Source organism: Rhinolophus sinicus, linkage group LG05 (genome assembly GCF_036562045.2).
Source record: "Rhinolophus sinicus isolate RSC01 linkage group LG05, ASM3656204v1, whole genome shotgun sequence".
In the NCBI taxonomy this organism is placed as follows: Eukaryota; Metazoa; Chordata; class Mammalia; order Chiroptera; family Rhinolophidae; genus Rhinolophus; species Rhinolophus sinicus.
The window spans coordinates 38076195-38100096 of record NC_133755.1 but is presented as its reverse complement, the minus strand read 5'-3'; the positions used below and the strand labels follow the sequence as shown (position 1 = coordinate 38100096).

The 23902-nt window shown below is 45.0% G+C and overlaps 1 protein-coding gene across 6 annotated transcripts in view; it reads right to left on the bottom strand.

Annotated features, from left to right (window-relative positions):
• SPTBN1 (spectrin beta, non-erythrocytic 1) overlaps positions 1-23902 on the bottom strand; it is a 181952-nt gene that overhangs the window by 4059 nt on the left and 153991 nt on the right. For 5 of the 6 annotated variants that reach the window (XM_074331987.1, XM_074331989.1, XM_074331988.1 and 2 more), the window contains 15 exons: positions 23174-23320; positions 22013-22276; positions 20268-20492; positions 19730-19819; positions 19283-19564; positions 18486-18616; positions 17014-17218; positions 16248-16622; positions 11691-11935; positions 10385-10523; positions 9510-9594; positions 7509-7705; positions 6309-6421; positions 5524-5587; positions 937-1175 (listed from right to left, as the gene is read on the bottom strand). In XM_074331987.1, the coding sequence (XP_074188088.1) occupies positions 937-1175; positions 5524-5587; positions 6309-6421; positions 7509-7705; positions 9510-9594; positions 10385-10523; positions 11691-11935; positions 16248-16622; positions 17014-17218; positions 18486-18616; positions 19283-19564; positions 19730-19819; positions 20268-20492; positions 22013-22276; positions 23174-23320 (2801 nt within the window). Of the gene's footprint in view, positions 1-936; positions 1176-1939; positions 4048-5523; positions 5588-6308; positions 6422-7508; positions 7706-9509; positions 9595-10384; positions 10524-11690; positions 11936-16247; positions 16623-17013; positions 17219-18485; positions 18617-19282; positions 19565-19729; positions 19820-20267; positions 20493-22012; positions 22277-23173; positions 23321-23902 lie in introns of all 6 variants that reach the window. The other variant, XR_012496352.1, reaches the window with a different exon arrangement.

Sequence of the window (23902 nt, the reverse complement as noted above, 5' to 3'; positions counted from 1 at the left end):
TTTGGGGGGGGACACAGTGCCCTCTGGTAGTCAATAAAGGCACTCTTGGCTCTGATGGGAAAAGGTTTCTGGGTATCCCTTGCTACAGGACCCTCCTGTGGCCAGGGGGCACAGCCCAGGCTCATCGGAAACATGCCTGTCCTTGAGCAGCTCTTCCACCTCAGCTTCATTCTTTACGTGGTTGGCAGATCCAGGGCCGTTACTACTTATGGTACCTTTGGATGAACTAGAAAAAGGTAGCCTTTGCCCCATGATATGGCAAACTGTCCTAATACAGTGATTTTATTAGAAGATACGTTACAGCCATCTGCGTGTATTAAATAAATCTACTATGTTGTCCTCAATGCGGATGGCCGCTTAGACTGGATTTCCTTGTTTAAAGCACAATCTGTACAAATGTACATGGTGGTCCCGGGCAGTCTGGTTTACTGGTTAAGCACACAGGCTGCTGAGTGAGCCTTGAGTTTCACCCCAGCTATGCCATTTACTAGGTGTCTACAGAGAGTGAGTTTAAGCTCTTGGGGCCTCCATTTCCTCGTCTCTAAAACAGAGATAATAGGAGTAGAGCTATTGGGAGATAGTGAATATAAAGACTGATATGGAAATAAGGCAGGAAAAATGGTGAATGTCTTACAAAAATCCCACAAAGAGGAAAACTATCATGAAATTATTTCACTGTAGGGAAGAGGCAACCTCAATCTAGCAGCATCCCTTTTTGCTGTTTCTATCCACACTTAACTCTTCCTCCTCTCAGTGGGAAAGCAGCACACTACTCCCACTTTCCAAGGTCAGTCCTAAGAATGTAATGCCCAGGAAGCTATGAACAAATCCACTAACTACATAGATGCACGCTCCCCTTCCAACTCAAGATCGGCTTGCCTTGACCTTTAATGGGTGGATTTCCCATCTCACTGCCTCAGCCTTTGCTGATGTTACCTGCTCGAGGCTTTCTTATTGTGGGCCTCCCACTCATGCTTCCGATTCAGGAAGCCTTCCATCTGGGCCAAAGGCGTCTCCTGGGTTCTGGCCGGCAAGGTGGCGGCACTCTGGGCTGGGAGGGCAGTCTTGGCTTTGCGATCGGAGGTGGGGGAGGGGATGGGACTGGACTCTTTTGAACTTGTCCTCTGTTCTGCGGCACCGTTGACCATTTCGCCAGTGTCCACTGTTTCTGCCATCTGGGGACAGCGGAGAGGCTAGTCAGCTAAACCCGTGGTTCAGGGGGTGACCACATACGCTCTGACTCGCACACGTGGCTGTGTATAAATGCCTGGCACCGATCGAGGCAGTACAGTAAAACCATCACACACCCCACAAAGCCAGCTGGACACCAAGGACATTAGAAGGTGGGAAGGGATTAATGCCCGCCCGTTTACGGGGAAATGAGAAAAGCGAAATGCCAGTATGAGTTTTACTGCACTCTGCTCCTCTGATCAATCCATTTTCTCTAATGTAACTCAGATCATTTCCTCATGGTTACTTTAAAACAAAAGGACAACGGTAACAATCACACATATTAAATATGAGAGAGTGGACGTTATACAGCAGCCACCTTACAATCAAGGACACCACCAGAAGGGCTAGAAGTGTAAGCGAAAGGGCATTCACAAACAGATGGATAGACAATTCTATCAGAACTACACAGCATTCCCCCAAAGTAAGACAAGGAAAGACCTTTGGTTTCTGAAAATGCTCTCTGGCTTCCCCCCCCTCCCCTCAACATATCGTCATAAACACATGCAAAAATTAGGACGACAATCATGCATTTCACATCTACCATCCCAGTTAGACTTTGGAACTTAAGAGCTGGAAGGAAATGAGGCAAGTCAACAAACATCAATTTAACCACATCTGCCGAAGTTGTATCGTGAGTGGGTTGTAGTTTGTGTTAAAGGAGCTGGAAAAGCCAATCACAGTCACTCAACACCACACAGCTATTTACCCCCAAACAAAGACAGAACCAGGGCCTTCCCCATCACGTGTTGTTGATCACGGTGCCTTGCTGCACTGAGATGAGAAAGCCCAGAGACAGCCAGGCTTCCAGTGGCTCTGACCCTTCAGGCTGGAGACGTCTTCGGGAGCTGTTCCTTCCCCAGCTCATTTATATTGTAACCCTCATGGCTTTGCGGCTTGGGAAATGCAGTAGGGTCTCCATTCATTATCGCTTTCAGCCTGTGTACCATCAACTGTGTACCATTAACTGTAGCAGCCGCTGGCTGATACACCCAGGGTGTGGGATTAGCGAGTTACTAAAGCTGGGGGTGGCTGACGCTTTAGTGGATTACAGACAACCTGCTCCCCTCATACACGGACAAACATGGAGGTGTCAATGGCAACGCTCATTAGGTATGTCCCCCACCACTGCTGCCCAGAACCAAAATGACACCAAATTAGCAGCAACAACCTCAACAGGATAAACGGCAGACTGGCCACCACTACGTGAACACTCAGATATGTCAACTCTCAGGAACTGGATCTCTCATTCATTTCGCTGTTATCTAAGTGGCTGGGCAGGAGTCCCAAGTTCATAGTCCGTCTATACAAACTATCACCGTTGGCATCCGGGTTTAGGATGAGACTAGACATTATGCGATTTAAGGGTATTTTTGATTAGAACCCTTTATCCGCAGAGCAATGTGGAAAATGGATTCTTAGGGCTGAAAGGCACGGGGGAGGGGAAACACATGGTGATTATCCTGGCCTTGCAAGGGACAGCCTGTAGGAGCAATAGGCTATGTGAATATTTCTCTTTTTCCTTTTTAAAGGAGAAATGCAGGAGGGAAAATAACAAAAAACAAAACCCTGAGTCAAAAGACAGTGAATGGATTTTAAAGTTGACAAATCTGTTCTAGTGTAAGATTGCAGGAAACTTCTGGTGGGAAGTATGAGTTTGGTCTGGAAGGCCTGTGCCAGGCGTGAGTCCAGGGAGACATGGGGTTAGTGTGTACAGAAGTCAAGTTAAAAAAAATTAGTGCTGCAGGTGTGACTCGAAAACTGCTAGTGACAGCAATGACCTGGATAGAGGGCTGTTTACTTAAAAAAGGCTAAAATTTATCATACTTGGTCAGACTTCAAAGGCAGGTGAAGGCCGGGGAAGCCTCTTCTGGGGTAAATTCTGCAGCAAAAATTTTTTTCTTTGGAGTTAGAAGGAAAGAGAAAACCCCAAACCAGTATGCAGAGACAATTAATGTTTATGCAAATGAACCACTAACCAAGAAAACAAGGAAAATAAAAGGAACAAAATGAATTTTAATGGACATGTGCTTAAGCATGCCAACAGACAACACACCACTAGAGACAAACATCAAAAGCAAATCATAGCTATGACCAAACAATGGGTACACATGAATACACCCCTTTCCCCCCACCCCACGTTGCTTCTCTTTAGCGATTAGTTCAGAGTGCTTTAGTGGCTGGGTACACCTGAGATATTTAAATCAAGAGGTGAACACAAATGCAACGTGACAACTAGTAGCACGAGAAACACCTGATTGGTTTTCTAAGTGCATGAAGCAACACTATTTTCAAGTTCATTAACTTGAGTCTCTGCACCATAACTCAAAAGAATAAAAAGGCTTTTCTTCTTCCAATACAATCCAATTGTAATTAAAAATTTGTTCTGGCAAGCTACAATTAAAAAATCTAGATAAAAATAAGCATAAGAACAAATGCCAAAAACATCAGAGCACTCCTTGCGTGCTTTTTTTTTGATCTTCTGAATACAAAAAGCATAAAATTGAGTATTAATCCTGATGATACAAAATATTTAAACATATATATGGAAACATCACATATACATATAGATCAATGACACATGTAATTTGGAGCCAGAAACACATGTCAGGGCTCCTTAAGGACCGAAGATGTAGCAGTGCTTTGTTTTCTAAAATGGAATTTAGTGTGTTTTAAGGCAGAGACCCAATAATGGTGCATACTACCCCCAGAATTTAAGAAGCTTGGCATCTATCTATATACCCATCTACAATCACAAGTAGATAGATATGTACATAGAAATAAGGAAAAACAAACAAGATGCTATATGATGTTATCCTGACAAAAGGAAAAAAAAAAAAGACATGCATCATGAAATGAAAAGACAAATTGGACTTAACTCATGGAGAACACATATCAAAACAGGTTTCTGATTCCACGAACATCTAAATATGGCAAATGAGCAAGTGAATGTCTCACAAGGCTTTGATGTAATATGGATTTGGTTTTGTCTTTATCAGTACCAGGAAATCACCTCCTTCATTAGCTTTTATTCCTGAGGAACAGAATTCCTATTAAAATATTTTCAATCCCTGCCTGGTCGTCTGATAAATGCCATCCTAAAAGATTCCTTATTATAAAATTCCACAAAAGAACTTCATTTTCACAAGAAAATGAAAAACGAATCAGAAGATCCGTATGAGACATACAACTGAGTTTCTGTCTACAGAGACGCAGAAAGTCCTTCTGAAGCCAGGAGGCCGGGAAGCGTCCAACTGCTCCTAGGGATGGTCCACCACGCGCATCCTTCACGTAACCAGGGTGAACCAGAATGGCTTCTGCTCCATTTGTTTGAAAAACTTAAAACCGTTTGACACCCTGAAGTCATCGACTGAATGGACAGGCCTGGAAGTCCGGGAGGCAGGCTTCCGAAACATGCTGAGAATCGCTGTCACCTGCCGCAGGTACACCAGCGGTGCCGGCAGTGACCCAGGCACAGGTGACAGCAGCAGTCAGAGGGCACTTTACTCCCAAGGCTGGCTGCATTCTCTGAGGCAAGTAAGCCTGGAATTCTCCATTCAGGACTTGGCAGAAAAAAATGAGAGAGGAACTGGTTTGTCAAAAGTAACCAATGATCGGAGGGTCTCAAAACATTTGAGATTCTGCACCTAAAATTAAATTAGCTTCCCAGGTAGAGCCAACATCCTTTTTTGTCCTTGTCGTTCTCAATAAATGAATACATATCCTTCATAGAATGTCACACAACTGACTTTAGGCACTCAGTACTGAAAATCTCCTTCCTCATACATCAGTCTTCCTAGTTACTAGTAAACTATTGTAGGTTAATAACATCTGTAAAGGGGGCTACATATAGTGCCGTAGTGCATCCTGTTAGTATAACTGGATATGTCATACCTGTCAGAGTCTAGTTTTCTTCATTTTGCTGTAATCTCATTAAATTTCAATTACTCATGTAAGGCTTTTGCTGCAAAATCTCAATAAAGTAAAAAGCTCACATAAATAAACAAAAGATAAGTATGCTGCTTTAAGGCAACTGAGCATCCATCAATTAAAAGACTCAAATAAACATGAATTAAACGCAAACAAATATGAAACCAAGGAAGGCTATGAATTAAGTAAAATTGTAACACTGTGGGTGAAATGGAAGCCAAAAGGTCAAACCAACAGGATTTGGAAAGAGTGGTTCTTGACAAATGGTAGTGAACTTCACAGTCCGGACCATGGCTGGTCACTGGCTGTCCGTCTGCTATTAAAGTTTTTGTAGTTTTGGTAGGTTTGAGAGCGGTAACTAACCCGTGGAGATCCCTGTTCGGCCGGCAAACCATTCTGGGAAACTTGCTCTCCTTTTGAAGTATCCCTGTTAGGTAAAGGGGGAAAAGGGGACAGCGGAGGGAAAGGGAAGGGAGGGAGGGGAGCGAAGAAAAGGAAGAGAAAGGAGGGAAGAAAAACAGTAAGAGAGGACGGGAAGAACAACATCAGTCAATCTTATTATAGGTTTTTCTCTCAGAGAAACATATACAACCCTCTTTCATATAATACAATCTAATTTTTTAAAAGAAAACCTTTCCCAATGTTTCAAACCGACTCTAGACAGAGAATAAGACTGCAGGCACACCCCCTCGCCCTGAAGGCAGCATTAGGGATTGTCACATCACGGAGCTCTTACAAGAGCAAAACACTCAGCCTTTCAGAAATAGAGAATAATTTCTGTCCTTCATGTGAAGTCACCCAGAACTTTCAAAAGCATCACCACAAAAATCACCGGCCTGAATTTCGGTAGTTCACTGCATCCATTTAATCACATGGGCAGTCTGAGTGTGTGAGTGCACGTGTGTGTACACACACGTGTGCAGCAGAAAGGGTGCCAACTACATCCCACTTCTGCAATGTGACTGTGGACAAGTCAGCGTTCTTAAATGTTATTCAGAAGCTGACTATACAGATTCTAAAAATTCTACAGAAGTAATCGATAAGAAAGATATGTGGGTAGGCCTAGCATAGCACAGGTTTAGAAAACGTGCTCCCTACACCTCACTGGCCACTAAAGCTAAGACTCCAGTGGCTGTACCGTGACTCACCACTGCTGCTGGGACTCAGTCTCCTCAGAAACCTTCGTGCTCGGCTCGGGCGAAGGCGGCCGCCTCTTCCTCTCCTCTTCCTCTTGCTGTCTGCGCACTTCCAGTAACTCCAACTGAAGGAGGACATGGTGACATTCAGCAGAGCCCCAAACTCTGCCTCTTTTAAGGAAAGCATTCTAGATGAACCCAGGAACTCCTCCAGCCTGAGGTTTCTACACTGGCCAACAGAAGCTCTAACATCCTACACAAAACGGTTTTAGGGTCAGAAGAACTGCAGCAATAACTCAAAACTACAGGAAACAGAGGTCTAAGTGATGAAACAGGTCTATTTTATGGGCTGGCAGAATTCTTGTGACTTGTCTGTGTGCCTCCTGGGAGACACTGGGTTTAATTTTCTAAATGAAATATGCAGCTCTCAACCTTGCTTAGGAAGAAAGTTACCTGAGCATGCTGGACTTCCCATCGGAGCTCAGACACACACCACTGAGACAGAGCTGCAATAATTCTCAGGAGGCTTCTTGTGCTGTGGTAGGGATTTGTGTTCAGCCAAACCCAAACACCACATTAAAAGGCCACGGAATAGTCTAATTGAAACTAAGCCATTTCTTGAGCAAAATGCATGCACAAAAAGTATTCCATTTTAGCACAAGAGTACTCAGGTACATTTTAAATCCCCAGAACTGCAGAAATCAGAAAGAACACCATTATATAAACTATAAAGAATTAGCTTTCTGCCAGGAGTGCAAGTATCTGAGAAGAGGAAACACCAGTGAACAGATCCCTATTCTGAGGCCTTGTGTTGTCACAAGAGATTATCCGGAATGGTGAGATTTTCGGTGGTCTAGGATTAAGCTAGGATGATGGGAATTCTAATTCTGAAGTTCTAAAAAAAAATTATAAGGCTATGCTCCCTAGAAACCAAAGCTTCTATGAGATACAGGAGGAAAAACAGATCAAAAGAGAAAAGCAAACCCCAATCAATCAACTCCCAGGCAGGCAGCTACTATAAATCTAGGTGCCCAGGAAATGACAGGAGCCATGGATTGTCTCCCCAGGCCCGGTACCAGGAAAGCCACCAGTTTCAGTAAGCTTTTAAAAACAGTAATTACGTGAATTCCCCAGTCTAGCAGGCAAGGAGGAAGAAGAGACTTCCCATGAGAACCAAAAGACCAGGGACCTCAGCAACCAGCGGCCTCTTACCGTCGTCAGCCTTTCCAGGGCGGAGAACCTCTCGTCCCAGGTTGCTGCAGACTTTTCAAAAGCCTCATGGCGTTTGATGAGCTTCTCCACCTCGTCCACGCTCTGGCCTATTTCTCGGCTGGATAGGTATGGCTCCTGTCCGAGCAGCCAGGCCTCGGCCACACTGGCGTCCCTTGAGAACTGATGGACCTCCAAAACTGCACGGGGTACCAAGAGTGAGCGCTGGTGAGCAGGGTGACTTGGGAGTCAGAGATAGCATTGCCTCCTGGTGGCGGCTGCCTGTACAACCAGTTTATGGTCTAGATCAGCGCTACCACAAGCGTAACGTGAACTACATATGCGACCCTAACTTTTCTAGCAGCCACATTGAAAAGAAAAAGGTAAAATTAATTTCAAAAGCATATTTTAGACAAGCTGATATATCAAACCGTTATCATGTCCAACATGTAACCAGTATGAAAAATTGGGGAGAAATGTTTCATTTTTGTTCTTCTGTCTTTGAAATCTGATGTGTATTTTTAGAGTACATCCAGGGCCCAGTCACATTTCAGGTTTTCAAGGGCCATAATGGACAGCGCAGGCCCAGAGGGCATACTCTGCTCCCTCAGCCGTACTTGAGTGAGATAAGCCTCAGAGCCCAGCAAGAATTCACAATCTACACACAACCAACCAGATTATGCTGATGGAGCAGGCATTCATAAATCACCCTTTTTGAGGTTGTTCTGTTTTGTGGCGGGGGAGAGTGAGAGGGAGAGAAGGTTATGGGGAGCACTATATAAAGTGGGGATGATATGGGCTAAGGCTTTCGTTGTATTCACTCTGTTCCTTCACGTGTGAGGAAACAGAGCCCGACTTCCACTGCAGCTACGAGAAGGCAGGTTAGAACTCGGGGCGTTGTGCTGTGGCTAACATTCATTCTCCTACATCTCCAGCAGCAATGCTTGGGACCATTCAGGTAAGAAATGGACTGTCCCCAGGAGCTGCCGGCTGTCACCTGGTAGTCCCCACCATGGCCACGGAGAAGATGCCACCTCGGCACTAGGGACTTGTCACCTCACCACGTATGCCCAGCATACAAGCTGGTGACAAGTTCACAGTGGGGTGAATAGGCATTTTGTTGAACTGAAGTGAACCTGCCCTGGGAATTCTCAAAATTTGCAGACCAAATCCTCATCCAAAGAATGGTCAAAAGTGGGATTTCTTTTTCAAAAGAGGGTTTTGGGCCCAAGAGGGTGAAGTGCCTTCACTAGAGCTTTTATACACCTTTTAGAAAAAGTCTCTTGGATTCTGTTTCTAGTAAGCACCCTAAGTGTCTGCGAATGGACAGAGCCCAGAGCCCCAACTACAGAATGGCAAAGGAGGGCAAATAATGCTTGAGTTGGGCTACCTTCAGTGTTCACACCAATTTTTAAATGTTATTCCCAATATTATACACTCTGTGTTAGCTCATATATTCCTTTATAACAAGAGATTAAAAGTAGAATCTACCCCAGAGTAGGAGTAAATACAGAAACATATATAAAACACTTAGAATAATGCCCAATTCACTGCAAAACCTTTATAGTTATTAGCTTTTATTTTCTTTCTATTCATCCTTCTGCTGAGTACCAAGTGTAAGACCTAATCAGGCCAACTTTCCACGTTTTCAGCTCTGCGGTACTAATTCTTGTTTAAGATACAGTAGGAGGGTGCTTCTGTGCTCTCCCAGAGGGATACCAAGTTCTGTCACCCCAATGCTGTTCCTAAAGAACACCCAAATCCCACTTACAACACTGACATGACTTTAAGATGAAAAATAAAAAACAATAAACATGCCACAGGGAACTACTTAAAAATATTTAGCATGGAATGGTGAAATGGGGCATTGAAAAAAAGAAGCATTTAGAACTCCAAACATCATTAGGTGACAACACCACATCAAATCAACTAAAGCAGGAAAATAAACTTGTATGCTTTCAACAGACACCCAGAAGCAGAGAGAAAAACCAAATATGTCCTTACTCAGTCTTAACCACTCCCATCGGTCTTCCCACTTGTCAATCATTTCTTTTCTCTTTTCCGTCAACTGAAGTAACTTTTCCTTGATCTGTGAGAAAAGAAGGATCCCAGGGACATCTTAATAGAATGTACCACCTTCTCCTAGTTTTCCCCTTGATAGGCCACTCATATAAGAAAAACACATTTTCTGTAGAGACCACCACTAAGCTGGGCAGTATCTAAGGACTGCTGAGTATGCCTGCGTCCTGGGAGAGGAGAGAAATGCAGGGGAAGCTGAGAGGAAGACGGGGCTCCACCCAAAGCTGCTTGGTTATAAGGAGGCTAACAATGCACTGAGCCCCCTCCAAACCTGGGCGCTCCCTAGGGCAAACACTCAGGCAAAGGGACAGTGGGAGGGGCAAAGCCCTGACCTCTGAGAGAATGTCCAATCCTTTGAAGGGGGCCACACACAGACTAACCATTTACCTCTTTATCACCATCGTACTAGCTGGAAGTAGCAACACCCACTAAAGAACAAACTGATCCAGGGCACATGTGACAGAGAAGAGGGTGTATCACCCAGGAAGAGTACTGACGAAGGCGACAGAGGACAAAACCTCAGCGCAAGGTCTTCAAAAATTGTCTGCTGTGCCACACATTTACTGGCTCTGTACCCAGAGTCTAAGTACTTATCTTTTTTTATACACACAGGAAAAAAAGCAAGGAGTTTTGAAATATATATGTAAGTATGTGCATAGGTATATATGAATGTAAATATATATTTCTGTGTATGTGTGTGTATATATACACACACACATATATACGCACAACATACAGTCATTTAACATCTTAGCACAGCTACACTGACCCCGTGGCCCCAAAGCCAAGTGGCATCCTACCTCCTCAGATGCATAGTGCTTTCTCGCCAACAGGGATTTCCCAAGTTCAATGCAGGTTGTGAAACTGTCGTTACGAGCATCAATTTCTGCTTTGATACCTTGATGATTATTCATTAGAAGTTCAACAGATGATACATCTCTAAAATGAGACCAATAATATCACCTTTAGGAGCGCAAGCTTTTCAAATAAATGTGTAGGTTTCAAAACACGTCATTTATTTGAAGGAAACCATTTGCCTTTAAGTTTTAATTCACAGTCTGAGCTCAGGCTGAGTCACTGGAGCTAGAGCATGACGACAGTATAATTCAGGACCAGCTATGCAACCTAATGTATAGAATAAGGCTATTCTCACGTGTGTGCACGCTCACGCCATAATAGTTCAAAGTACAGATACTGGAAAAACCACTGGGTTTCTGTCCAGACTTTTACTTTGAAATGCAGCTCAGATTCTCTTTAAGAAGATACAGAGGCAATACCAGGCACCCCTAATCATACCCCAGTTAGCTGCCAAAGGTTCAAGACACGTGTTCAAAACAGCAGCTGATAACCCCTCATTCAGACATGAAGAGAGAGAACAAGAACCAGCTTAGGAACCAATGACGGCTAATGCTGAGAGCTTCTCGTGGATCACAGCCTACGACTGGAAAGTCCTGATCTAGGAAGTAGAGTTGCTTTATAAATATATATATAAATATATGTATCTTATCTTGGGACAGTTCACTTCATTACAGTGGGCGCGGGGCCGGCAGGGATGAACTGGAAGTTGTGCATAAACCTGTTTGTTCATCCATTAGCTTCCCTTCACTGCTATGCATGAAACACAGCCAGAGAAGACACAGAACAAATATTAAGTAATCATCTTACAACACCACTAAAGCGGATGCTGAGGCTTAAGAGACACCTTTAAAAATGTCTGTGAAAAGGGACACAGTGGTCTTTAATCAAACATAGAAAAAGAACTCGGCAAAGCCATCTCATCCAGATGATGAGGCAGAGCTAGTCACGCCCAAGATATTGGCTGCATGAGGTCCGCAGACGAGGGCAGGAGGGCCTGGGGGAGTGTGGAACACAGGGCGGGGTGGGGGAGAAACGGGAGGGCCCGACAACACAGGACCCCTCGTTCTTTGGCAAGTGCATGCAGGAGACAACTGAAGTGGTGGTGGCTCCCCGCAAACTCCTCCCTACTCTGCTCTGGCCTCCAAGCTCTCAGGCAAGACCCACGGTTCTCCCGGGAAGATCCCATCTGTGAATCACCCAGGGTCAGTCGGCTGGATTTCCTCCTGCCCAGGAGGCCGGGAAGATTACCTTGGCTTCTCCTGGGCTTCGATCTGCCGGATGACATCCTCCATCCACAGCATGAGGTCACGCACCATGCTGAAGAAGCGGAACTTGTCCCCTGTGTCCACCAGCCTCACCCTGCGGCCCTCGCAGGCATCCAGCAAGGCCTTCCAGGCTTCCAGGACCTCGTTCTCCCGCTTCTGGATGTCGTCAGCCTTGTCACCTGCATAGGCTGCCTGGAGGCGGGCCGCATCCTCCTGTAGCTGCCTCACCTGCAAAGCCCCGGGGGAGACAGCCAGGTCAGACAGCTGGGCCTTCGCTCCATCGTCCCCCCACTGCCTTCACACGCGCCATATACTGTTCTGCTTACACATTAAAGGGGAGCACCCTGACCCCCGGGACGCTCAAAATTTCATCAGGGAGAGCCAAATCACAAAATCCCCACGCTACTATAAACATCTTGAACCACATTATTAAGTTCTGCATGGACAATAACAAATGAGACGCTGTGAGAAGGCAGACAGGAAACTGGTCAGGAAAGCTACCCTGGAGGTGGCTAGGGGTGTAAGGATAATAGCGAAAACACATGGTACACAGCCAGATATAGTAAAAAACTAAACACAGAATCTGCTCCTTCAGGGTAAAGACGATGTTCTTATCATGAATGAGAAACTGCCATGAAGAACACATTCTGAAAACACCTTTTTCCATCGCTATGTGATGTTGCTGCTGCAAGCAACATACCTATCACCTGTAAGAGCGCTCACAGTGGGACCTTCCAACTTGAAACACATAACAATGCAGCGTTTAATATAGTTGGAAAAAAAAAATGGAATGAAGTCAAAGAAGGTAAAACTTTAACTAGCCAAATTTCAAAATTTAAATTTCAAAAACTGAGGAACAGGAAATGCAAATGGATCTCATGAAAAGATGCTACACGGAGATACTGTAATTTGTCATCGACTAGTTAGAAACAATTCAAGTTGGACGCTCTATGTGCCAGTGGGCTGACTCACTGTTGATAGGACAACAGACCACACAGCTCCTACAGAAGGCAGACGGGCAGCATTCATCAGAATTACACATGTACGTCCTTTTGGTTTTATGATCTCACTTCGGAGAACTTATCCTACATATATTCTTATACATTCAGGAAATGAAATGCACATAAGGTTATTTATTACAGCATTGTCTAAAACCACAAAGGGTGAAACTAAACCAAATGTCCCCTATGAGGGACTGGTTAAATTAACGATGGCACATCCATACAAGAGGCACCTATGCAGTTATGAAAAAGAAAGGGGTGGGATCACTTTGTGAGTTACGTAAATGTCTAATCACTATGTGCTGTATTCCTGAAACTAACATAAAATTCATTGTCAACTATAATTGAAAAATAATTTTAATTTAAAAAATTTTAGAGAGAAAATGAGGGAGGGCTCTGTATGCTCATATACAAAGTGCTCCAAGATAATGGCAAAGTGGAAAAAAGCAAAGTGCAAACAGTATGCATAATACCTACTTTCGGTGTAAAAAGGGGGAAAAATATCAAGAATAGGCTTTCAGTTTTTTTTGAGAGATAGAGAGACATGTCTTTACAAGAGAAACTATTAGGCTGGTGCAAAAGTATTGCGGTTTAAAAGGTTAAAAATAATTGCAAAAACCGCAATTACTTTTGCAACAACCTAATAACTGTGGCTATTTTATATTTTAAAATTTTCTTCTGCCTTATGTAAAGCACATATTACTAGTGCCCTGTATAAAATGTCTAATTAAAAATGTACACATATGGGGGAATCTTCATTTACTGATAGGCTGTATGATCAAAGTCCACAGACAATACTTGTTGGGGACGACAGGAGCCTTTAGCTGTGAGGGAACATCTGGGAAGATACCATATAGGGGTGCAGGTGGGGTGAAAGGGGATGAGGGAAGATGCCACTGCGGCCTGAGGAAGGTGGATTACTGACCACGAACACACAAAAGGATTTTAGGTAGTGGCAGGTATGGAAAAGAAGTTTCTGCAAAAAACGCAAAGAAGAATAAATGGGGTTCGTTTCCCGTGGTAACTGGATTTCCATATTCTAAGAGACTTTTGGAAATATTCTTTAATTATGACTCAGGTATGACTCAAATTACAAAGAACAAGTTCCTAGGGAATTATTTAAAAAGCTAATTTCCTATACAACTAACCAAACTTTTCCAAACAAGTAAAAGAAAAAAACCCTTGTCTGTGCCTCTGGGTGTTTTTAATTTACTCTTACAAACAACAAAAAGCAAGGTGGAGAAGGAGAGCAAAAGTGAAAATTCCCACAAGTTAACTACTGATCTGGGAAGTTACTGGAGACCATCACTGGGTGCAAATGTTATATTGTGTCCTCATGTTCCACTGCCCCCACACAGAACAGAGGACGGTGTCAGGTCAGGATGGCACCAAGTGTAAACCAGCCAAGGAGGAAACGCCACTGGCTTCTGGGAACCTGCCCCAGAGGCTTCCCTTGTGCTCTAATTCTGTTATAATAAACCTGGACTGGGTCAATAATTGCGAAGTGGCAGGGGAGGCACACACTTTCATAGCTCTAAGGGCTAACCCAGCAGGTATGGTGAGATGGATGGAGACTGTCAGGCTTGAGGGAATAGATTCCTGCCCTGGATGCTACTGGACCGTGGATGGGTTCCCTCATCTCTGGAGTCTCTAGAACTGAAGTTCTAGAACTAACAATTTTACAGGTGCAGAGGAAAGACCTGCTGACGGTGAGGTGTGTTCTAGCTCAGTTTCTAGACATTCTGCAAGTTCCCCATGGCTTTTGTTACATCACAATGGTTAGAGAACATCAGTAGAGCTCTTGCTGTGGCAAACGTTTTGCAAGCATCACCTCAATCCTCAATCTGCTAGGGGACTAAAGCTGAGAGGTGAATTTAAGTCACAGCAACAACACACAGCGGCAGGCCCTAATCCACAGCAGGGTCTGCCCTTGCTCTCACCACACACACGTCAGACTGCACCGTATGGATCCTCATGCACTCGTATGATGCTCCAGGACCTTATGTGCAATGAAAACCTCTGAACAGGAAGCTGACAAGCTTTTAAATGGCAAGTTTTCACAGAGCTGGTCTGAAGGAAAGACTGGAAACCCTTACAATGCATGGTGGGCTCTATTACAATACATTCTGGGTAATGCAACCCTTGGCCACTCCACGTAGCTCTTTCAAACAATCTCTCGACACCTGCTGCCTCCTTGGTGGAAAAGCTGCAGCACTCAATCTGAACGGAGCCTCAACTGTGATCTCCCTCTGCTTCTGGAAGGGGCAAATCGAGGGGAACTGAGAAGACAATGGTAGTGAAGGTGGTCCCTCCACAAAACAAAATCGAAGCACACCCAAGAATGGTAAGGCTGATGCAGCAGATCAGGGGTCAGCCCTTAGCTGCTGAATCTGGGCTGCCTGTTTTTATAAATAAGTACTACTGGTATATAGCCACGCACCCTTATTTTCATATTGTCTGTGGCTGCTTTATGCTACAATGGCAGAGGTGAGTAGCTGCAACAGGGACTAACTACTATGTCCCACGATGCTGAAAATATTTACCTGGGATTCTACAGAAGAAGTCGCAGACCCCTGCACCAGATTAGCAATGTGCTCTTAACACTCTTAACAGACAAGAACAAAACCCCCGATATACTAAGGGCTGTTATCTTTAATAAAATGACTTCTCCTCTAGGATCATGAAATTTAGAGGGGAAAAGAGTCAATTTAGTTTTCACCCAAAAAACATAAAACTAAACAAGAAATAGTGCAGAGATTAGACAGCAAACTAGAGAGTGATTACACTACAGATTCTTACTGTTATGTAGTCATCACACTTTGTCAAACATCTTTTAAACAAAGTTTAAATGTTAGCTGTTTCACACTGGTGGAAAACAGGCCAGGCATATTAAAATCTCAGAATCTCGTTTTTCCTTTTGCCGGATATATAACTCAGACCTTGGTGATGGGAAATAATAAGGCATTATTTTGCAAATTATTCTAGATGCTGGGTCTTACACCATATTTCCCCGAAAATAAGACCTGGTCTTATATTAATTTTTGTTCCAAAAGACGTATCAGGGCGTATTTTCAGGGGATGTCTTATTTTATCATGTACAACAATCTACATTTATTCAAATACAGTCATGTCTTCTTCTGGAACATCGCCCTAACGTACTAAATGCGTCCGTCTGGCTGGCGATCTTAACTGGGGCTTATTTTCGAGGAAACATGGTAACATAATACAAATTCTTGTTGAGAAGGTCTATAACTTACAAATGTTTCTGTGCGTGTGCATTTGGTTTCTTTATGTGAATCATGAGGATGTTCATCTAACAAGGTCTGCAAATGAGGCAAACTCAGAACTTTATGGACTGATACGTTCTCTCAAATGGAGCCTTTTAACAACGTGCGCATGTACACATATGCACTTAATTTAGGCCATTCACTGAGACATGTTTTGAGGAGCCAAGGAACGGAGAGAGATGCTCAGAGATGCACAGAGACTCTGTATGGAATGAAAACCTGCCACCACCCCTGGGCAGCTCCCCCACCCACCTGAGTGCCCAGAGCCTGGATGTCGTGCTCGAATGTGGTATGCATTCTCTGTAAGGTCTCCACTGTGTTCTGATCTCTCCCAAGCTCCTCAGGGAGTTTCTTGTGTTTGTCCTGTATGCGCCCAAAGATCTCCTTGGCATCGTGGTAAAACTTATGCAGTTCGTAGGAGGCGGCGAGAATCTGTGTTCTCGTGTCAATGAGCTCGAGCAGGTCAGCCCAGGCTTCGTTGAGCCCATCCTTCCACTCAGCGATGGTGGCGGCATCTGAATGTCCAGAGTTGATGAGTTCATCTGCCATGTGATTGACCGTGTCCACGCGCTCCTGCCCAATGTTCCCTGTGTCTCGAGCAAACTCTCGGAATCGTTCTTGCAACATCTGAAATGGAGATGAGTGCAAAGAAATCAGTGCGACTATTATGAATGTTTTATTTCTTGATCACATGAACCTCTCCGAAAACAAATGAGTGGTATGCATGACTTAACAACAGATCTCAGCTCTGAAACCTCCTATCCATCAGGCTTCCTTCTTATTCACTATAGCTGAGAAAGGCACTGGCTCCATCTCTTTTTACTACCGAAGAAGGGGGTATAGAGAGATTAAACTACCTAAGTCAATGTCGCTCACTGATAAACAGAGTTGAAACTAAATCCCATGACCTTTGGTTTGAGTTCAAGGTGTTTTATCGGCTCACAGACAAAGAATGCAAATAGCTTACCATGCCCATCACTCATCGCACAACTACTCACGCCCTACCCAGAGTACTTGCCGTGACATGCTCGTAGTCCTGCCCCAATTCGTGCGACCCCGCGACCACCTCCCTCTCAGCGATCCACTGCTCCAGGTCGTCCACCTCCCGGTTGAGCTGGAACAGCCTGTGCCTCTCATCCAGTTTGCCTCTCCTCTCTTCGGCAAGGTCTTTCAGACCTGCGTACAGCTTATCCACTTTGGACTGCCGCATGCTAATGCGCTCACTGAAAGGAGGGGGGGGCAGTGGGGGGGAAAAGGACCTTAAATGTCAAATGTCCTTCAGGGAGGAAACAAAACGAGGTGGAAATGCCAAGAGAGCATATTATATAAAATCTCAGGAAGGAAACTTCTGGTTAACCTATTTAGCCTAAAAAATAAAACTCGAAAGTTTGACTTGAAGTGATCATGAGCCAACATGTAAACAAAACACAGTAATCGAGGCCGAAGGCCATCCTGATTAATGATGGAAGGAGGGGAGAGAAATGAACTCTGCACTGCTGGCTCTGTAAGTCAGGATTTCCTCTGACGTTAAATGTGAATGCCAAACCCAGGAGCCGCCGTCCCTTCTCAGGTACCATGCTGCCAAGGGACACAGATATGCCCGTCTGGCACACACCTCTACCTGCTGCGGGCTGTATGCTCTTGTCCACCAGGAGGGCAGGCCCTGCTGTTCCCATGTGGTGGGTCCTGGGTGTGTTACACCCCCTTCCCTGCCTCCAACTTCTCCCCAAGATGACTGTCTTGTCACAGGAAAGCAGAGACAGGCCTTGTTGGTGCCTGTCCCTGGAGACGAGGAAAGCCACCTTCCTGGGAATCCTAATCACGGACACCTGAAGTGCCCCCCACACCAACACAGCCATTATCCCATCTCCAGTGTGCCCCGGATAACACATCGAGTCGATTCCTTTCCTTTCTGAGTCATAGAAGGCAGTTACGTACACAGAGAGGCTAACATGATTGCCACTGAAGTTTATCCAGGAACCTGGTACATAGTCAGGAGTACCACACACTCACCTTTTATTTTCTAATTCCGAAGGCGTTCTAAGGACTTGATGTGTAAAATTAGGAGGGGCTATCCTTTTGTTCTCCCTGGCAGCCCTTGTATTTAGGTCTATGTATTCTTGTCTCCCATTCCTCTTAAAACTTGTAATTACTTTCCTAAACTGGATGACTTTTTCGACCCAAGGGTAGGTGCTTTAATAACCCGTATCTGTGTGAATCAATCTGTACTTCTGACTAATGACACCAATAATCTTTCAACACGGCCTTGACCAGAGGAGACATTTCACTGACAAGAGCAATTTCCTATATAGTGGTTCTCCCTTCCCATTCAGCATAGGCCCACTGGGTTGATTTTAAACGTGTTTCCCAAAGATCTGTTACCAGTTACTCAAGATGAATGCTACCATTTCTTTTTGCACAGGTTGAAGTAAGAGGCCCTTACTGGGAGGAACTGATAGCCTGGCCTCATCTTTACAAAACAGCAGTCACCTCTCCGGATGGCTGTCGGCCACCAGGGCCCGGCTGGTCTTGGAGAGCTGATGCACCGTCTCTGCATAGTCCTCCACGGCTTGTTCCAAAATCTGGTGCTTCTTCAACATGGAGACGGCACTCTGCTCATCCTGCAAAGAGAGGGGACTGTCACAACCACAGCCCTCTCCTCTGGCCTCTATCACATTAAAGGGAGACAGGCTGACTGCATGCGGGGAGGGCAGGAGGAAGGACCATCAGAAAGAAAAAAGCCAGAAGTGTGACATGGGTGCTGGAACACAGAAGCATTTCAAAAGCGTCAGCGTGGCCTGGACTGTGGGAGGACTCTGTGAAAGGGCAACACGAAGATAACGCAGCATGACTAAGACCCCCGAGGCACACAGGAAAGCCCAGGGACACCAAGTGTATGCTGGCTGGCTAGACTCCTCGTCCACTAACAGGTATGCAGATGACAGCATTCTGGAACCTGAAAATACTTGCAAACCGTCTCAGAACCATCTTGTATGCTATACGTAAAATTTAGGTAACCCCATCACTAGAGATAGCAAGAAGGACTCTGGTAAATTTCCATTAAAAAAAAAAAAAGCCAGGAAGATCCACTGTTAATGGCATATCAGGATTCAGACAAGAAAATTCTGCCCAGGGGAAAGAGCAGGCAGACGCCGGTCACCTTATACACTATGGTGCCGCACCATGCTACGTGAAGGAAATAATGAAATGCTTCACAAAGACCCAGCGGCCAGCAGGAAACGAGCTTGGGGCTCTTCCTGTCCGAGGCTGCTCAGGGGCTGTCTCACCTTGGCCTTCTCCTCGGACATCATGTACAGCTCCTGCTCGCTCATCCAGGCCTCGGCCTCGGCGGCATCGAAGTAGTACTGCTGGGCCCTGTGCGCCTCCTCCAGCCGCCTGTGGCGCTTCTCCGTCTCCTCAATGAGGAGGCCCCACAGCTGCTTCAGGTCGGCCAGCCTCTGCCGGATCGCCTCGGCGTTCAGGCTACTGCCGTCGGCGATGATGTTTTGGCTCCTCTCAAAGATGTCATCGATGCGAGGCTGGTGCCCCTGGATTTCTTTCTGGAGGGTCTGTGGGAGCAGGGAACACATATAGAAGGTTTCCTAAACCACAGCAGCACACGGTGAGGGCCAAGGAGAAACCGTGAGCCTCCAGGGCTCCCTCACGTGCTCCACCTTGGAAATCAGAGCAGTTACCTGTCAGACGGAGCCCCCTCCCCGAGCAGAAATGCTTACCTGATTTTTCTTTATTAACAGCTGCACAGTCTGCAGGTTGTGGCCATGATCCGTGGAAGTCGCCAAAGGCATCCTCTCTCCAACCCAAAGCTGGAGAGAATTGTAAGTAAGTGGTCAGGAGCGCTCAGAAAGAAGAAGTATCTGACGCAAACAAGTACAGCAGGGAGGCCGGCTCATTCTGTCTCCCCGGGAGGGGCTGCCAAGGACCCAGCCCTTCTCCGACCCAGGGCAATGGCTCATCTCCTAGACCTTACCCCATCCTCGATGCTGGACTCGCTGCGAGTCCCTGTTTTCTATTTATTTTTGAAATTAGTGTTCTAGGGGGATTAAAACACTAGAACATCTTTAGAAAACCAGAGAGAAAAGCGGAGTTGCGTTTTGTGTGAGAGAGGAAAGAACCCCCAGAATCCACATAGCATGGGCTTGGACAGCTCAGCGCACCAACGCGGCCCAAGGTGAGCCCGGCAGAGCAGCGAGAACGTGGCTCCAGGAGAGGAGTCTTACGGAAAAGCCACTCGTGCGGGCAGGGGCTACTCACAATCTCGTCCTCCACATCCCTGTTGAACTGGTGGATCTCTTTGGAGGCCAGCAGGTTGTGCTTCCTTTCATTCAGGGGCTCCAGCAGCTCCATGAACTTGGTCTGCACGGTGAGGCGCTTGCTGTCCACCTCGTCGGTGCTTTTCCCCTCCTGACTCAGGGCCTGGGCCTGGCTCTGCAGCTCTTCGATCTCTTTCTTCCGCACCTCCATCTGATTCTCCAGCATCTGAGGGCAGAAAACAGACCAACCTTCACACCAGAGACAAAGCGAAACACAGTCCTATAAAATGTTTGCTTTTATGGCATTGGCGAAAATGGAAAATTGAAGAATATAAATTTATACAGTGGAGAGCCTTAAGAGATGGTTCCTAACATCTATCAAACTATCAATTAGCATCCCACTCCATCAGCTGATTTTTTTTTTAACTTTTGTTTATATAGGTGTGTTTTTCCAGGACCCATCAGCTCCAAGTCAAGTAGTTGTTTCAACCTAGTTGTGGAGGGCGCAGCTCAGTGGCCCGTGTGGGATCGAACTAGCAACCTTTTTAAGAGCATCGCGCTCTAACCGAGCTAACTGGCCACCCCCTCGGCTGAGTTTTTAAAAATCCCTTTCTAGGATTTTAAAATTTGGGGATAACACTCAAGTTTACCCAGGAACATAGGAGGGAAATAACAGGGGAAACAAGAATTAACCATGGGGAAAGGAGTCTATCTGCCTGCTCAGAAGCCATAACAATGTTGGGAACCAGTTTAGCGATCAGGAAGCAGTAAAGTCTAGAGGTTCTAGTTCTTTTAGGCAAGAAGGACATCTTCCCTCAATTTCTTCAGTCAGAAAGCTGATTATTCTTTGTCTATATACTTGGATAATCAGCTGAAAACATGTTCATTGTTTATTTACATGAGGAAAATGGTCAAAAGCAAAAGCAGAGGTGTCTCCCTTAGCACACATCACACCGGGAAGACTGTATACTCTGACAGCTTAGAGACAAGGGGACCACATCTGGAAACAAACTGACTCCCTTTGTAGGTAGGGGAGGTAAACAGCTATGATAAAAAATGACCCATGAAAAAAACCTCCTTAATACCTAATGACTTAAAGAGCAGAATAATCAAAGCATCTAGCAAAGTAAGGGTAGGTGTCACTCTGGATGAAGAAACAAGCCTCGGCCTCGGCAACGGCGCTTTTGTTGCTTCTAAGCAGAACTGCCGGGCCTGGGACTCAGTCACACACACCTGCAAACCCAGCCACGGGAGCCACCAGAAGTTTCTGCCACCGACTTGCTTTCTCAAACTCACTGGAGCGATTTTCTTATAAATGTGAAGTAACTTACAAATTACAATTTCTCATAAATTCATTTGCACTCAGAGTGCTATAAAAAATCAAATTTCTTTCATTACTGAAAAAAATGCACCATGAACAACTCTAATAACTCATATCTAGATGTTATATAGCAAAGTATGTGAATATGATTACTTCATGTAAGTTACAGAACTGAATGAATATTTACTCAACTGTTAGATGATGGTACTATCCATCAATTAAGATGATTAAAAAAAACACCCAAAACTCCTAATAGTTTCTTTCCAGTTGATTCTGGGAACGTCCCATGATGCTATTGGAGCAGACACTTTGCTGGGTTACATCCCTTCATAGAGAAGGTGGATGGTTAAGAACCCAGTGGAGGAGTTAAGACTATGGCAGTAAAACAGAAGCAGCTGGAGGTGGTGGTCACCTCCCCCACTTGCCTGTTGCTTTTTCAGCAGGATGTTGACGCTGGTAAGGTCTTTGCCGTAGTCATCAGATTGAATCTGACTCTCCAGGCCGTGCAGCCATTTGTCCAGATCCGCACAGCTCTGGGTGAAGAGTTCAGCCTTGTTTGCATCAAAGAGCCGCTGGGCCTTGGTCTGGGTGGTGGATTCAAGGACTTCCCACATTTTATGTAAACCAGTGAGTTTCTCCTTTACCACTGCTTCTGTCTCAGGCTTTTCTGAAATGAGCTGCATTCCTTCCTAGAAAATACAAACCACTGTGGTTATAGTTTGCTAGAGAACAAATGTCACTGTGAACAACAAACCTAAAATTATTTGATCTGCAATTTACCCATTCATTCAAAACTCTCTCTTTCTCTCTCTGCACGTGAAGTTACTGCTCAATAAAATTGACAATGGTCTAGTCTACACACGCTCTACGGCTTTCATGGGAGTCGAGCAAGGAGTGATTTCTGCACACTGAAATAGTTTCGACTGGGGCAACGGGACATTTAATGCTAATAACCGAACACTTTATCCCCTCAACTCCACCCTCAAAAGACCGCAACACATTAGTCTAATTGTTGAAAGCGTCTGAAACAATATAAAAAGCATCACATTCACATCAGTTATGCTGCACAGAATCTTCCCTATGCTGCGATACATTTTAAATTATTGTAGTGCCTGTTATACAGCAGTCCCACAAGAAAAATAAGGAAATCTAAAAATACATAGTATTTCTAAATTCTGTAGATTTTAGATCTACAGCTGGATCTGACCAGTGTCTGTCACAGTCCTACACACGTACTATGATCAAGATAGTGGGGACGCTGCCCAGGGGCTCACGGTCCATTCAGGTGCAGCAGGTGAGATGCACATGCACAACGGAAACTGAACACCTAGTACTCATGAAAAGATAAATCAAGTGCTTTGTACCACCGGTTGGGTTTCTGCTTTTCTCTTCTGCTAGGCTGAAGTCAGAAATTGGTTAAGTGGAAGTGGGACTGCTACTGACTATGTAACTTTTGTACATTATCAGATATGACTGACATGTGTTGGAAAGTGTGCTAAATAAAAAGGAGCTCATTCCCACCCAGTTCGTTTTCTTACCAAGGCCACACTGAAGAAATGGGAGACTCAGTAAACATTTTAACTCACCTTCTCAATTTTGTCAAGCCATTCTTTGTTGGATGCAAGTTCTGCCATAAATGCTTGATGTTTTAACCATTTACTGTGCAGATTTCTGGCTTCATCGTAAGACATGTCCTGGGCTGTAAGCATCTTTTCATTGATCCACAGAGACAGCTAGGAAGGAAAAAAACGGGGGGGGAAAAAAAACTCAGGAAGGTTTCAGAGATTGTGATCAGAGACATCAGCCCTTTTTCTGCCTGGAAAGAGTTGCATTATGTCATACTATGCACACTGCACAGGTTTCTATGTCAACAGACAAGCAAATATTTACTTTACAACCCTGACTGGTCATGACAGGTATCTCCGCTGCAGGGAGGCTGGCCTCAGCCTTGCTCCAAACCAGATACCTAACATTAAACCCAGAAGCACAAAAGCTCTCGGAGCCAGCTTTCAAACTGTTTGGCACACACTTAACCAGCTTTCCCCCACAAAGGCTTGTGTTTAAAATTCTGCCCTAACCCGTCCAAGTAACATTCTTTCTCTTCTAAATGCCTGTGCCAGCTATACTATGTTAATCATGATTAACTGGCTTTCACTCCACTCAGTAATCTTTTTACTCTTTTAGTTCTATCATAAAACCACCCAAATTCCTACTCTTCTGTCCCTCCCTCCCCTTTGCAGGTGTATCTGCAGGAATGCCAAAAAGCATAAATAACTCACTCACGGTAGGGATAAGACAGCAGTGATGCCTTCTCA